The 16,751-nt window shown below is 52.3% G+C and overlaps 1 protein-coding gene across 1 annotated transcript in view; it reads left to right on the top strand.

Annotated features, from left to right (window-relative positions):
• Nucleotides 1-857: 857 nt before the first annotated feature.
• Nucleotides 858-16,751, top strand: part of PTPN5 (protein tyrosine phosphatase non-receptor type 5) — a 27,761-nt gene continuing 11,867 nt past the window's right edge. Inside the window, exons 1-7 of the mRNA XM_028500907.1 lie at nucleotides 858-943; nucleotides 8,033-8,096; nucleotides 11,619-11,785; nucleotides 14,167-14,494; nucleotides 15,037-15,144; nucleotides 15,388-15,465; nucleotides 15,957-16,198. Coding sequence (XP_028356708.1) covers nucleotides 858-943; nucleotides 8,033-8,096; nucleotides 11,619-11,785; nucleotides 14,167-14,494; nucleotides 15,037-15,144; nucleotides 15,388-15,465; nucleotides 15,957-16,198 — 1,073 coding nt within the window. The remainder of the gene's footprint in view (nucleotides 944-8,032; nucleotides 8,097-11,618; nucleotides 11,786-14,166; nucleotides 14,495-15,036; nucleotides 15,145-15,387; nucleotides 15,466-15,956; nucleotides 16,199-16,751) is intronic.

Genomic DNA, 16,751 nt, shown 5'->3' with positions numbered 1-16,751 from the left:
CGTGAGCTCTTTGAAGGCAACTACCTCTCTATTCCATCCTCCATGGCAACATTCATTCACTCATTTCTTCATCCATTTACTCAGTATTCACTGACCACTTCCATGTGTTGGGCACTCTGTTAGCACTGCAGTTTCAACCGTGAAGCAACCTGAGAAAATTTCCCACCCTCACAGGACAGTATTGTGCCCTAGTTAAGAGCAGGCACTCTGGACCCAGGCGTAGCTCCACCATCTGCCATTGGGGTGATCCTGGGCAAGCTACTTAACCTCTCTGCCTTCCATTTACAAAATGGCAAGAATAACATTCACTACCATGTACAGTTGTTGGAGGATTAAGTGGAGCTCAGAACAATGCCTGGAATGTGGCAAGTGACATAGGCATTTGCCATTAAGGGAAAGATAGACAATAAATAATCAAAATATTATAGTATAGCAGATGGTGATAAGTGCTGTGGAGAAAATTAAAGCCAAAAAGGGAGGGGTGGGAAAGGACCGGGACTGGGTGGCCGGGGGTGGGGGGATGGTTGGCATTGTAAATAGGGTGGTCCTGGAACCTGGTAAGGAGTAGACTTCCACAGTGTTCGTCAGCCAAAACCACCAACCTAAGCTGCACCTTGGACATAAAAGGAGATGGAGGCATACAGGCCCAGAGACTTGGGGCATTGGGCCTTTAGAATGAGCCCATGGGCACCGCAAGCAGTTGCATAATGATGATGTAAAAATACAGCCCTCGAGTAATCTCTCCCCCCTCCCAGCTGTCTTCCCCGCTGGGCAAGACTAAGAGGCAAGGCAGAGTGAGGACCAGCCATGCCTGGTGACTCACTCATTCCCACGCGAGCTGCCAGGCGGGGGGCGACATGGCCAACACTCCCGGGGCCGCTGTCACCCAGACCCTAGCCAGCGCCAAGCAGGTCATCCAGCCCTCCCAGATTGAGATTTCTGGGTGAAAACATCCTCAGGCATCGCTGACACCTGCAGGCAGCCCACAGCTGCCCCCGGGACAGGCACGCTCACTCGCACCCCCGGAGGCGTTCCACGCAGGCGCACACATGCTCATGTTTGCTGTCACTTGTCACAGCCTCATGCTCACGTATGCACGTGCACATACCCACACGCAGTCCCCTGGGCACGTGCAGCTCCCACACCTATATGAGTCTTCTTCCTCTTGCACACCCAGGACCTCTTAACTCCATCGCCCTGTCATCCACCCCTTTCCGCTAGAGATGCTTCTTAGAGATGGACACACTTGCTTGTTCTCTGTTTCCTCTTTAGGTCTCATTCTTTCCTGCAACGACGCCCCCTTCTGCACATGCAGATAAGCAGACACATTCCTGCCCTCCGGTTCTCTGTCCTGTCCCCAGCCCTCCCTCACTGCACGCAGTTCCTAGGTACGGTGGTGGGACCGGTGTATCTCCAGGTCCGTGCACGGGCATACATAGGTTTCTCCTCTCTCGCGTGCGCACGCTCCTTTTCACGTGCTCACCCTCCTGCTTAGCTCTTGCACTCCCCCTCGCTTGCTCGCTTCCTCCCTCATTTTCTTGCTCACAGTCACCCAAACACATTTAAACATTCAAACTCACACTCTCTCCCCTTCTGTGTGTAGGTGTTCACATTTGCGAGAAAGCAGGCAACCCTGCTGATGCTGGGACCTCTGCTCCTGCCCGAATAGCACCAGTGCAGGCCTAGCCTGGGACCAGCAGCTTCCTCAGGGATACAGGGCAGGGGAAGGAGGTGAATAAGGCAACAGTAGGTGCTGGTGATGGCATGACGTCACCACGTGTTGCTCACAGCGTCTCCAGCGGGCAGGTTCATGAGCAGGCCTGCTCCTAGTGTTTGCAGGGACCAAGGTCAGACTGCCGTTGGGGCCCCTCGTGGGGCACCACCCCCTGCTCAGTCCTGCACTGGGAGGGCCCTCATCTGAATGCATGGGGGCTCGTCAGTCTGTGCGTGCAAGTATGGTTCACGCTCCACCCTGCTAGCTGACACTTGACCATCCCTCAGACCTAAAGATACCCCCGGGGAAGGCCATGTCCCTGCTCAGAAGGGTGTACGTGCATTCATGAAGGCTTCAGGCCATTCGGGCAGAGAGTTCTGGAGTCCTTGTAACCAGAGCATGGCCTGGAAAGCAGGGCATGGGCACACCTCCTGGGCCCTGTGGACCTCTTGCTCCATGGGGAGTGGCATGGCCAGAGGAGAGGGAGCCCAGGGGCCAGATCTAAGGACTACACTGCTTTGGGGAACAAGGTGCTCCCAAAGGCCTACAGCCGGCAGCTGGTTGGAGCCATGGCAGTCCCCGCCACCCTGAGATTTAAATGTGTTATGATCAGCTGGGTCTATGCAAGGCTGTGAGTAGCCACTGAAGGCCTGAGTAGGTCATTGCCCCTTTGGTAGGAACAGCTGACTTCTCCACACCTTAAGTCCTGGTGCTTTGAAGGCTATCCCCAGCCCAGCCCTAGGCTCTGTACCATCATGGATATCAGATGGACCCTCCTCTGAGGAGGTCAAAATCTAGGTCTCAGCAAGAGACCACTGTCCATCCTGGGTGGTCTTTTATAAAGTAAAGGGAAGGCCTGTATTGAGGAAATCTTTGTTATCCTAATCATGCAGTGACTACCCCTGGTCATCAGGGAGAGTCAGGCCATAGCTTTCACAGCCATCCCACCATGACATGGATGAGGTCTTCGCCAGAAGCCAACAAGGGCTGATTGAAAAGGCAGCCTGATCCTGTTATTGATTCAGCAAGCGTTTATTGAACATCCACTTTGTGCCCAGTGCTGTACCAGGTACTGATGATACAATGAAGAGCAAGAGAGACCTGGTCCCTGCTCTCAGGAGGACAGGGTACCATGGAAGTGTGCAACAATAATATTACCTTATCTTGGGCGGGGGTGGGGGGGGCGGTCAGGGAAGGCTTCCTGGAAGAAGTGGCCTTTAAACTGTGACCTAAAGGATGAGTAGGGTCCTGGTTCATGTCTTGAGGAACCAGCTATCAAAGCATCTTAAGGAACAGGTTAACCTCAGAATGGGCCTTATCCCCCACCTGCTAATGCTTGTTCTCACAGAGCCCCCTGATCTGGTACCTGGTACTGGTTCAAATGGTCTGGGGGCCAGGTGCAGGAGCCCAGATGGACAAACGTAGAGAAGACAGACTTGGATATAGTATCATTACTGAGATGTCACTTGTGCCCATCAACGCTCAGCAGCTTAGGTGCTGTTGACTTTTAGTTCTTTAATTGATGGCTCCGTTTTCATTCTGGACTTTTAATGCATTTAGGGGTGTTTATGTGGCCAATGGTACTATAAGTTGTCTTTGAGACTTTAGGATAGAAATTAAAGAAAGGCAAACAACACCATCCAGATGTGCCGAGAACCCTAATTTAGAGAGTAGTCCGTAACGATACCACTGTATTGAGAAGAAATGTACCAACCCAGGTACTCACTGATTAGCGATGGTAGAGGTTAACTATCCTCAGACACCAGGACAGATATGGAGGCAGGAGCCCATCTAGCTGGGTCTTGGGGTCCTGGGGGGGCCGTCAGACCTGGGTTCCAATCTCAGCTCTGCTGCTGACCAGCAGCTTGATCTCAGGTAAATAATCTGACCACTTTGAGCTCCAAATTCTTCAAAATGAGGGTGATGATAAGATCTTCACAGACATTTTGGGAGGTTTAAATAAGCTGATGTGTGTGAAATGCTTGTTACACAGTGCTCCGTAAATGGTAGCTAATAATGATGGTGATGATTTTGCCAGGATGTGGAGTATAAACAACAACAACAAAAAAACCTGTGCATGTTCCCAGGCATCAAGTCCCAGGCCAAACCTTCAGACGTGGAGTGGATAATATGGGTCTGTGGATCTTTCGTGACTCCCCACCACATGCCACCACAGACACATAGAAGAGTGTTGTTTACTTGCAAAGTCAGGTGGGAAGAGGAGCTAGACTTGCTGGAGAGGCCAATCATCCATTTTCCTGTATAGAAACAGTTCTGACATTCCTGGGAGTTGCCTGGATGTATGATGAAACTACAAAGAGAGTCTTTGCAACTGGAAGAAAGAGGCCATCTGGTTCAGTCCCGTGCCTCCACCCAGGTTGATGCTCAAGCCCTTTCAGACAAATGGGCATCATTGTATAACTAAGATATGCAGTGACAGATGCTGTCACCTTTCTCCTTGACTTGGCCCGGGGACTAAATACCCCAACTCCCAGGAACTTCTTTATACCTTAGAAACAAACAAACAAAAACAACAACCTCCTTCCTTCCATTTAAGCTCATTTCTTCTTTTCAAGTCTCAGGATGTGCTTTGTTTATCTATTGCTGCCTAACTGTCTCAAAACTTACTGACTTAAAACAACCACCATTTTATTTGTTTATGATTCAGAGGGTCATGAGGGGCTCAGCTGGGGGGGTTCTTCTGTTCCCTATGGCTTCAACTGAGGGCATTCACTCAGCTGTATTCACCTGGTGCTGGGCTGGAATAGAAGGTCCAAGAAAGCTTTTCTTACATGTCTGGCACCTTGGTGTGAATACCAGGAAAGGGGGATCACTAGGGCACCTTGGAGGCTGTCTACCATACTGCTTCAGAGTTGAATCCTTGAAATTCGAAAAGGCGTATTCTCAGGATATGCCTGTACAGCTGTCCCTCCGTATCTGCAGGGGATTAATTGCAGGATTCCCCACGGATACTAAAATTCACTGATACTCAATTCCCTTATTTGAAATGGCATAGTACAGTTGGCCCTCCATATCCACAGCTGTGGAACCCGCAGATACAGAGAGCCAACTGTATACAGAATGGTGGGGAAAAAAATCCACCCACAGAGAGAGAAAAAAGTACCAGATTGGCCACCTGGGACTTCCCTGGTGATCTGGTGGTTAAGACTCCGCACTTCCACTGCAGGGGTGTGGGTTCGATCCCTCCCTGGTCAGGGAACTAAGATCCTGCATGCTGCGCAGCGTGGTCAAAAAAAGAAAAGAAAAGATTGGCCACCGGAAAATATTTATTAATCCTCGCCAGGCAAGAGTGGTAGCTGGGGATCATGGATGGGGGCCCCCTGGGGTGAGTCACCTCCCTCCAGGTTGGGTTGCTCAGCCTGGCAGGCACAGAGTCGGGGACTGACCCAACCCCAGGGATCTTAATGGGGGCTGGTTAATCCTTTGGGGGCATCGGTGGAGACAGTCACCAAGGCATGGAATCCCTCCCCCCACCCCATAGAAAGCCAACGAAATGACTCACGTCATGTCATGTTGGTGAACCAGTTCAGAGAAGGGGAGACTCAGGGGTCCTTGACAGGCAGCTCTGTTTCACTAAGTCCACGAGTCCTTCAGTGGGTGTCCGTTCCCAGGGCAGGATGAGCAAGTTCTCGCTCTGTAATCCTCCCAGTTCCAGGACACAGACGGGATGAAGGGCCCTCTGCTTTCGTTCATTCTTTCCCCATTGGACCTCGGCCCCCCTTCCAACTCAACTGGTTTTGTTTTTACCTGGGGGAGGAGGGGGTAGTGACTGGTGGTAGGTTCAGAGCTGTCAGTCATACTCCTGTGTGGCCCTGCTTTCTTCACGGGTCCCCGCAATGCCCCTCTCTGGTATCATTCACTGATTTTTTCTCTTTTGTCTCCCACTGCCAGGTCCCTTCTCCCCACAGTTCATGTGTTCTAACGTGTTTAAGGCATATTTTGTGCATTTCTCTGTGCTCTTGCAGATGAGTGGCAATATGTCGTGTATACATATTTTTAAAATTTGTGTCTATTGTGTTGTGTTCAGTCTCATTCTTTTCGCTCAGCCGTGTTTCTGAGGTCCTTCCGTGGTGCCATATGTCCTCTGACCCTTTGCTTCTAAGGGCTGCAGAGTATTCCCCAGTGTGTCCCTGGACACGGCCTACCAGCTTCCCCAAGTGATGGGAATGTAGGTGCCCCACTCCTCCCACCCCACCGCAGATAGCACAGGAGGGAGCTTCGGCTTACGGCTTATGTGTTTCCTAGGACTAGGTAAGAATTTTTTGGAGCAGAGCACGCATTTCCAGAGTTTTCTACTTCCCAGATTGGTTCCAACAGAGGATCTGGAACACAGAGAACCAGGAGGAAATGGTGTGGGTGGTAGCTGGGGAGATACGCAGGGGACAGAGCATGCTGGGCCTTTATTGATGTGGCCATGGCAGGGATTTTGGTCTTTATTCTAAGAACAAGGGGAAGCCATTGAACGAAACTAAAGCAGGGGCTCAGATTTGTTTTTTTTTTAAAGACAACTGTGGATCTTTAGCACTAGAAGGGCCCTTCAAGACCCCTAGGCACAGTCTTTGAATTTACAGAAGGCCTCTGAGGCCCATAAAGGCAGTGAGATGCCCAGGGTCACGCAGCCCACTCCTCACAGAGCTAGAACTGCTACCCAGGCCTCTTAACACTGCCAATGCTGTGAGCCTCCCCAGTTACTGAGGGCAACAGCCCCTGGAGGGTTGGAATTTGTCAGCACATCTGTCCCTGGGGGGTCTTGGTTGGCTCTTGCTCACCTCCTATCCCCTGGACTTTCCTAGACCTCTGAGAGCATTTACCAGGACCCACCAAGGAACCCCAAACCAGGACCCAGCCTTCTGCTGTCGGGGAGGGAGGCCTCAAACCTTCAGATACCCACAGGCAGCCCCTGTGAAACATCCCATGCTGGCTTAATGAGTGGAAACTGAACCAGAGGGTTAAAGACATGCGTGCCAATCCTGATTCTGCCTCTTACTCTCTGGACCTCAGTTTCCTCATCTGTAAAATGGGAGCGTGGAGCAAGAGGCTCTCCCAATTCTGTCCCTCCCTCCCGACATGTTTGGGCTTAAGTCTCAGGCACTAGGGACCTCTGGTACCCACTGCCCAGGGCCTCTCCGTTGGTTATTATAGTTCTCACCATGGGCTGGAGGGAGGGGGTAGCTGCATCCTCAGAGTTTCATTGACCCTTTTCACCCTTGTACTTCTGGGCCTCCGCTCCAGAGAGGCACAAAGAACTGAGCCTTTGTTTGCAGCAACAAAGCTGTTTGCAATTTCAGATAGAACCATTTTATTATATCCCATCCAAAGAGTACTTGAGTTGCCTTTTGTTTTGAAAGCTTGTTAGCATTTCAGATTTAATTAACTGACAGCAAAGCTGCCCCACTTCCGCCACCCCCAGCCCATGCCCACTCCATCCACCGACCCCAGGTGCCAGTTGGCAGCCTCAAATCCCCCGCCCACGTGGGGGCAGGGGGCACCCACTGTCCTCCTGAGGGGCTCACCTGGCAGATGAAAGGGAGGTCCTGTTGCCTGTCCCTCATGCTCCCCTCCCCTCCCCTCTTCCCCCTCCTCTCTAAATTCTGCTGCTGTTTACTGAGCGTTCACCGTGTGCCAGGCACCAGGCTAAGCACTGGGCATTTTTTACCTTATGGCATCCTCAGACCCCAGCCAGCAAGGCTTAGTGGATCTGTTGTCCAGAGGAGAGACTGAGTCACTTCCCCAAGGTCACACAGGTAGTAAATGGCACAGTCGGGCTTCAAAGCTAAGTCTGGGTGACTCCAGAGCTTTGGCTAGGAGCCCCCGCAAGGAGCTTCCTCCCCAGAAACAAGGCACTTGTAGGGACAGCAAGAGCTGCAGTGCTGGCTGCATAAGGCCAGGTCCCAGAGATAGTTCTTGTTACAGATGTACCTCCTTTTATTGCGCTTTGCTTGATCGCGCTTCACAGATACTGCGGTTTTCACAAACTGAAGGTTTGTGGCAACCCTGCGTTGAGCGAGTCTGTCGGCACCATTTTTCCAATAGTGTTTTTTTAAATTCAGGTGTGTGCATTGTTCTTTTAGACATAATGCTACTGCATACTTAATAGACTACAGCAGAGTACAGACGTAACTTTTGTCTGGACTGGGAAACCGAAAAATTTGCGTGACTCGCTTTATTGCGGTATTTGCTTTGTTGCAGCGGCCTGGAACCAAACCAATAGTGTCTCTGAGGTGCTTGGAAATCTGCCTCCCAAGAGCATCCACACACTGGTCCCGTTCTCAGCTCTTGACCTGCCCCCTTCCCTAGCGCAGCCCCCCTCAGGTGTCTGCAGACAGGTCCCCCACCGCCTCCACTCCCCTCCATCCCCACAGTGAGGTAAGAGCAGTAATCCTATAAACAAGTGTCCATGTCTAAGGGTGGGGTTTCAGACACAGTGATGGGCTGTGGAGCCCAGCACCATCTCCCACAGAGATGAGCCTGTACTTGTGAACACATGGAGGGTCAGGAGTGTTGGAGATTTCTTCAAGATGCTGTGGTGTAGAGAGCTGGATCACCTGAGCTAGTCTCATCTGCTGGGTTGGTTAATGGTATGGGCTCTGGCCGCAGGCTGCCTGGGTTCTAGGCTTAGCTTCTGCCTATTGTTAGCTGACTTGGCCAAGTGACTTAACGCCCGTGTGCCTCAGTTTCCTCATCTGTAAAATGGGGGTAAGAGCAGTACCTTCTAGCATTGTCGTGAGGATTAAATGGGTTAATATACGTGAAGCACGTAGAGCAGCACCAGCATGTGGTGAGCGCTCAGTAAGTGTTAGCCCTCAGTGGCCCTGGCTCTGCGTTTGGCTGACTTGTTGACCTACAGCAAGCCACTTTCCCTCTCGGCCTCAGTTTCCCCATCTGAGAAACTAGCAGACTAGACCAGATGCCCCTCGAGGCTGATCTGGCTCTGCCCATCAGTGGTTCTAGAAGCCCGGGCAGGGCTGAGTGTGATGTTCTGTTGGTCAGCACCCCCATGACTATGTGGGCGTGGTGGGGAGGTCCCTCCTGGCCATGTTTGGGAAGAGAAGAAAAGCTGAATGGGACAAGAGCTCCCTCCTCAAGTAAACAGAAACAGGCCAAGCCAGCCTTCGGCTCCAGTTCCGCGGCTGGCAGCCGGCAGCTCCAAGGATGAGTCACCAACAGGAGCAGCCATGTTCTCGGGCTCGGGCGGGGCCAGCCCCGGGGCACACCATGGCTGCAGAGTTTAATGGTGGGATTTGGGTGCCAGGTGACGGGAGAGGGCTCATGGTGTTTCCACATGCCCAAGGTAAACTCTCAAGGCCATTTGCCTGCGTGCCTTACCCAGGGCCCTGAGAGCTTTGGCCCAGGATGCAGAGCTCCTGCCTTCCAGCGCTCATTGCTTTCATAAGATACGGCCTTTGAGGAGCCGGCATCTGGCACAAAAGCTGCACCGCCACCCCCGTGCAGCTGGTTAGGGTTCAAGGATCCCCAGACACAGGGACTCCCTCCCAGGTTCTCATCATCTCCCTGCCTTTGCTGCAGTGACCTCTCCTGAGAAGCAGTTTGGCAAAGCGGAAAGATCACTTGGCGTCAGCAAGGTCTGGGTTTGCATCTCGGGTCTGCACGTACTTGGGCAAGCCACTTAGCCTCGCTCAGCCCGATTTCCATGCCTGGAAAATCCCTTTCACCCCATGCAGGAAGCAGGCCCGAGAGGAGCCCAGTGTTCTGTCACTGTCAGCAAGCTGCCTCTGAGTCAGGGCTTCGTGCATGGCAAAGCAGCTACCTTGCTGTGAACTATTGAAAAGCCAGTCCTTGACACAAGCAGCCGCCTCTCACCGGCAAAACGGGGCCGATGATGCCAATGTCTACCTCACAGAGAAGCAAAAGGAACTGCGTGCGCCCGAGCGCTTTGGGAGCTGCATAGAGCCTACCCAAGAGATCTGGCATTCTCATTCCGGAGCAAGACAGTGAGTGGAAGGGTGGACAGGGCGAGGAGAAGGGCTGGCGTTGATCTCTAGGAGCAGGACCTGGAGGCCAAAGGACAAAGGAGCCCAGGACCTCTGTGGTCCATGAGGGCGGGCACTGTGTTGTTCACTGCTGTATCCACAGAGCCTATCCTGGTGCTTGGCAAAGTATTGATATATATTTGGTGCTCAGTAAATGTGTGTTGGACTCACACATGAATGAGCAGAGACTAAAATCAGCCCAGTTCTCTACCTCCCCACTTCTACTACCTGATCACAGACCTCTGCTTCCCACCCCTGAGATCAGGGGTTCTTAACCTGAGGTCCGTGGATCCCCTCCAGAATTACATGCAGAATATAGTGTGTGTGAGAAGATGTATCTTCCTGAGTAAAGAAATGTTAGATTTCTGCCCAGAAAAGCTTTTAAATAAACCCTGCTCTGAAAGGTAGGCATCTACCAGGCACTCAGTTGGATTCATCCGGCCTCCAGGGCTGCCAGGTACCCTGTGGGTTTAAAAACAAAAAACAGCTTCCACCCTTGTCTCCGAGAGGTGCATACAGGGCCCTGCCAGCCTGCAGTTTTTCTTCTGCCCCCTTAAGGTGCCAGGCTGTTAACCTGCCATCTTTCATATGCCAGAGTGATGTCAGGGGGCCTGTCTTCTGAGTGGCTGCTCTCGGGCTGGGTGGGTCTCACAGAGACTTGCACTCACTCTCAATCTCTCCCGGTCCCCCCACATGCCATTTAGGTGTGACAGGTGAAAGTCGGGGTCCTGAGCCTGGGAATATTAAGCAGGCCTCATAATATCTGAACTCAGAACAGTGCCCTCTTTTTAAAAATATTTTTCCTCACTACAAATAAATATATGTATATGTATATATATATTTATCTCTATACGTATGTGCCTATTTACTTATTGGAGGAAATTTAAAATATATAAACAGGGACTTCTCTGGTGGTGCAGTGGTTAAGAATCTGCCTGCCAATGCAGGGGACATAGGTTTGATCCCTGGTCCGGGAAGATCCCACATGCCGTGGTGCAGCTAAGCCCGTGCGCCACAACTACTGCTCCTGCGCTCTAGAGCCTGCGCTCTAGAGCCTGCGAGCCACAACTACTGAAGCCCGCGTGCCTAGAGCCCGTGCTCCTCAACAAGAGAAGCCACTGCAATGAGAAGCCCCTGCACGGCAACAAAGTAGCCCCACTCGCCGCAACTAGAAAAAGCCTGTGCGCAGCAATGAAGACCCAACACAGCCAAAAATAAAAATAAAGAATATGTAAACAATGAAAAAAATCACTCTACTCTCACCTTCCTCCAAAGAACTATTGTTACTACTACCTGTCTTCTGTTCTTCCCATTTACCATGTATGATGTTCATTAAACACTTCCTGTGTGCCCGGCGTCCAGTGTGCTGCACGCTCTCCAAGCATCACTTGAGTTAGCCTCTCATCTTTCATCGGGGATTCTCCGCCTTTTTATATACTTTCTTAATTTTTAAGGCCAAGGAGAGCAGACTGTTTTGTAACCTTGCCTTTCTCACTCCACACCATTGAAATTTCTTTCCCCATTATTAAATATTTATCTACAGAGTCATTACTAACGGCAGCGTGATGACGTTTTATTGCAGGCAGGTTCCAGGCTTCTCAGACTGGGGTGCATGTACCCCTGAGGGCAAAGCCACAGGATAAGTGTAGAACATTTTCCTGAAGCATAAATTTGATTCCAAGCTTTGGGAGGGAAAAAAAAAACATTATTTTAAGATCAAAACAAGCACAGATATGCCATAGAATAGAATAAAGAACACCCATGAATTTTAAAACAAAGCAGCAAAGTCCAGGATCATGTGACTTGCTGTTTTTCCCCAAAGACCCATGTCCCCTCTGCTCTAAGGATGGGAGAAACATCTAAGAAGCACTGTGTTCTCCCTCTTCTTACAGATAAGGAAACTGAGACCCAGGGGCGAGAAAGGATTGCCCAAAGTCCACAGCATGTGTTACGAGCCAAGCCAGGTGGCCCCTGAGCTGTACCCCTCCTACCTGTCCGTATTTGCCGTCACACATCGACTGCTTTTTCTGAAGGTGTGGGTGGAGAACTTGCCACTTGGGTAATCAACCCTCTGCTTATCAATAGTGGAAACTCTTGGCTTCCTACGTGATCCATCTCTTAGCAGCGGCTGGATCTGAGATATCTGCTCTTGTGGTTAGTAACTATAGCCTCCCTGGAAAAAGGTAGAGGCCCTTAGGCTCCACCAGCACTTAGATTTTTCACATAATGCCCTGTATTGTAAACACTCATCCACTGGTCTGTTTTACGCAGCTGACTTGAGCCTTTTGAAGGCAGGAGTTACGTGTCGTCATTATTATGATAATCTGATGTTTCTTGAGCAACTACTACATGCCAGGTGCCAAGTTGGATGTTTCATCTATAGGATCTACCATCTTCATTGCAGCTTTTCAAAGAATGTATTATTATCCTTGTTTATCACTTACCCGTCATCATTCACTCATTTAGGAAATATTGATTGTAGACTTAGGTGCCAGGACTAGCGCTACATGTTGTGGACAATCAGGATGAGCAAAACCAATACTGCTCCTGCCCTCATGGAACTTACAGAGACCGGGGGAGATGATATTCAACAAATAATTTTGACAAACTGGAGTGAGTGTACTGTAGCTCAGAGCCTGTCCAAGTGCCTCAGTTCAAACCCACCTCAACCACTTATTAGCCTCTCTGCACCTCATCTTTCTCTTCTGTAAAATGAGGATAATAGTAGTGCCAACTTCATAGGGTACCATGAAGAGTGAATAGATTAACATGTGCAAAGCACTCAAAGCAGGGCTGTGCGCTCACAAGGTGTATTGTTGCTGCTGGTCGTATGAAAGAGAGATGTGGGTTGCTGGGTGTGTGTGGTAGGTAGGGGAGCGCCTACTTTAGCAGACAGATGATTGAGTTCTACAAGATGAATAGGAGTCAACTTGGCAAAGTGTTTTGGGGACAGTTGAGGGGAGCAGGATGTTGGGGGGATGTTCCTGGCAGAGGGGACAGGATATGCAAAACATGGGGTGTGGGCTCACCCGAGGAACTGCCAAAGAGTGTGGCTGGACCACAGCAGATAGGGAGCTATACAGGGTCAGGTCTGGGAAGGAGGAGCCTGGGAGAGAAATACAGGTATCCCCAGGATCACCGCATTGTTGATCCAGGCCATGCGAGGTGCTCAGCAAATACTTGTCACGCAGCCAAGCGAGCATGCAGACAACTATGTTGGCCTCACACGGTCTTGGCTGTGGGTGTTCCGTTGTCTCCCAACCAGAAAAAGAGTCCATTGTCCCATATACACAGTGATATGTGGACCGTCCCATCCCCACCATCAAGCCATACACATCCGTCTTGCTGGTCCCTCTCTTCTTGGCAATAGATTGGACGGTGTGGGTTTAGATGGGGAGCTCCAAGCTCTGGGGCTCACCGCGGTGGTGCTGCTGGAATCCCCACACTCCACCAGGGCATCAGATCCAAGCCAGTGCTGTTCAGACTTGTTTAGTAGTGGAAACTTGTGTTGAAATCATCTTAGAGAAAACCCAGTATATGGAACGGTATTGAACAGCTTCCACGGCTGAGGCCCAGGCATAGAGACCCAGAGCACTTGGTCATAGCTGGTGCACCTGAGAAAACACCAGGACTCCTTAAAGCACAGTTAGAAAACCAGGGGACTTCCCTGGTGGTCCAGTGGTTAAGACTTCGCCTTCCAATGCAGGGGCCGCAGGTTCGATCCCTAGTTGGGAAGCAAGATGCCACATACCTTGCGCCAAAAAACCCAAAATGTAAAACAGAAGCAATATTGTAAAAACTTCAAAAAAGATTTTTTAAATGGTCCACATCAAACAACAACTTTAAGAAAGAAAACCAAGGGAGGACCCCCAACCCCCATTTTCGAGGTATGGAAATTGAGGTCCAGAAAGGAGGGGGTGACTTTCCCAAGGTCACACAACCAGGGATAGACCCAGAACTGGATATTAGATGTTTGACATCAATTCTGCTGCACCGGGATTTTCCTCCACACCATCCTGACCACCCCCATCCCCCCTCAGTGTGGGGTCTTGAGGTGGGGAAGGGGCACGGGGCTGCGACCTTGTCAAGTGCCCAGCGTCTCCCCCCCGGCACACACACCGAGTCAGGGCGCAACACACCGAGTCAGGCGCAGAGCATGAGAGCCGAAAACCCAGAGGGCAGGCGTGGGTGGGCTGTTCAGGGTCACGTCCTGGTCATGCCGTACCTTTTTTTCCCTCTCTCTTTTAATTGAGTTTGAGGTGGTGGTTTTTCGTTTCCTTAAGGAATGGGAAAAGAATGAAGCTGCGTAAACACCACGATGTTAACTCCCTGAAAAACCTCCTGCCATTTTAACTCTGTTACTGGAGAAATCAAAGAGAAATAATTTGTCCACCCACACTTAGCTCTTTCTGACGAAGGTAGGTGAGTATTGCTTTGCTAATCGAGGGTGACTGCTGGAAGCGGAGCCAGGCTGACTGATCCCGGATTGAGAGGAAGCCACGGCAGCCCCAGGAGGAGCGGTCCGCCAGGGTCGGCAGGGCCCGGATCACCGGCCGTGTGTCCGCCTTCCGCAGGTGTCCCCCAGCCAGTAGGGATGCGGGCGCTGGACCAGGCCGAGGGACCCACGGCCTTGCAGAGAGAGATGCCACTGCCCCCGCCTCCTTCACCGCCCTCAGAGACAGCTCAGAAGCCACCACCTCGAGGTGCCAGGAGCCCCTCCCTCGCTGTCAGGAGCAGCCTGTGCCTGCTGGCTGCCTCCCAGTTCCTGGTAAGGACATCACAGGCCTTGCGGGGCCTGGAGGGAGGGCGGGTTGAGGGACGGCCTCCACTTCCTCCCCGAGATGGCCGCCTGGGGACACAGAAGGATGAGGGGCCTCCATGGCGTCCCTTGTGACTCCAGCCCTCCGGCTGGTGCGAGGAGAAGGCTGGAGTTCTGAGCCACAGCCTTGATGGATAAGCCCCTCACGACCTGACCTCAGAAGCAGGAACACAGGCCCACTCCCAACCCCCTGGCCCCGCAAGGGTCCTTCTGAGGCCTTCCTGTCTCTGGAGGCATCTCTGGGAGACTCTCCTTGTTATGTGTGTACCTGGTGGGGTGGGAGGGTCCCCTCTGAGAAGGGCTTTCTCTTGGCTCCCTTGAGTCAGCTTTTCTCCAGGGAGAAGTCCCGGGCCCCTGCCCCAGCTGCACAGTCTGGACCTTGCGGGGCCAGGTTGAGGCTGAAGGGGAGCTCTCGAGGGTGGGGAGATGGGGGTAAGTGGGAGCAAGGAGCCCAGGCTCTGGACTCAGTGTGCTGCCCCCCGCCTCCCCAGCTCGCCTGCGGGATGCTCTGGCTCAGCGGCTACGGCCCCATCTGGTCGCAAAATGCCACAGACCTCATCTCCTCCGTGATCACACTCCTGGAGCAGCTGGGACCCTCGGTGAGTAAGCTCCAGGGAGCCCCAGGGTAGGAGGGAATGCTTGGGGGCCTCCAGTCCCACCAACCCCTGCCTGGGGCTTCTTTGAGTTCAGGAGATATTTACTGGCCCCTGAAGTGCTTCTCCCTGTCCCCCACCCAGACCGGGTCCAAAGTTTTCAGAGCCTTGATTTTATCCCTGTTGAAACATGAGAACTCTGCCCACTCACCCCCCATCACCCTGACCTGTTTGTCTGATGTTCCCCAGGCCTGGCTGGCTGTTGGGACCTGGGACGTCCCTAATCTGCTGCTGGTCTCTCTGTCCGTGGTCCTCATCACCACCTTGGTAAGGCTCCTCCTGAACCAGCCTCCTTGCTCCCCTCCCGTGACCCTGAGGCCCAATCCCCACCTTCTCCCGTTTGACCTACAGACTAGACCTTCTGGGTAGGGCTGAGGATGGGGTACCCGTCTCCTTCCACCAATGCGCCCAGCCTCGGGGGAGAGGTGCCGTCTTTCTCAAAATTGGTTTGCAGCGTTCTTGGCTGGGGAAAGGGGCTGAGGCAGGGAGAAGACTGGAGAAGGAACCCTACCCCCACCCCACGAAGAAGGCTTCAATCCACAAGAACCTGAGGGTTGGAGATGGAGGGGGCCGGGACGACATGATGGGGGTGGAGCCTCCCATCTAGGTGAGGGGTGGTGCGATGCAGACAGCTCCCAGGAGAGTAGGGCTGCTCCAGACACATGGAGGGGCAGGGGGCTCAACTCCATGGGCACCCCCTCACCCAGGGGGGCTGCCGGAATGGTCCTCGGTCCATGATGCCATGTGCCCCCAACTAGGTGTGGCACCTCCTGAGGAATCCCCCAGAGCCACCCACCCCGCTGCCCCCCGAGGACAGGCGCCAGTCGGTGAGCCGTCAGCCCTCTTTCACCTACTCTGAGTGGATGGAGGAGAAGGTCGAGGATGACTTCCTGGACCTGGACCCTGTCCCTGAGACACCTGTGTTTGACTGCGTGATGGACATCAAGCTTGAGGCCGACCCTGCCTCACTGACTGTCAAGGCCATGGGTCTGCAGGAGAGGTGGGTGCAGCGGAGAGGTGGGCTCTGTGGGCCCTGGAGCTCTCAGCTCCCGATCGGAAGGGCAGATGCCTGACTCTGCCTCCCAGTACCCAGGGAAGAGCTGAGCTCATAAGCCCACCAGTGGAGACACATCCTCTTCAGGTCTGATTCACATAGATCAGGATGCCCCAAGGTGAATGCTAAGAAATGCCGTTACTACACACAAACACATGGGCATACACAAGTGTACATACGTGCACGCTCACACATACACTTGTGGTTTGGATAGGTTTCTTTACTGCAGGACTTGTCGGGACCTTTAACATGCTTGTAGTCATTGTAGATTGACTAAGGGGAGTGTGTGGCATTCCTCAAAGTCATCTGACCGCAGAACCCTACTTTTTTGTTTGTTTGTTTGAACTCAATTTTTTTTAAATTTTTTATTGGAGTATAGTTGCTTTACAATGTTGTGTTAGTTTCTGCTGTACAACAAAGTGAATCAGCTGTATGTATACCTATATCCCCTCCCTCTTGGACCTCCCCCCCCCCCCCCCCCCCCCCCCACCCCCCCCAC

Source organism: Physeter macrocephalus, chromosome 16 (genome assembly GCF_002837175.3).
Source record: "Physeter macrocephalus isolate SW-GA chromosome 16, ASM283717v5, whole genome shotgun sequence".
NCBI classification, from domain to species: domain Eukaryota; kingdom Metazoa; phylum Chordata; class Mammalia; order Artiodactyla; family Physeteridae; genus Physeter; species Physeter macrocephalus.
The sequence above is the reverse complement of the archived record's forward strand: the minus strand, read 5'-3'. Positions and strand labels throughout refer to the sequence as shown.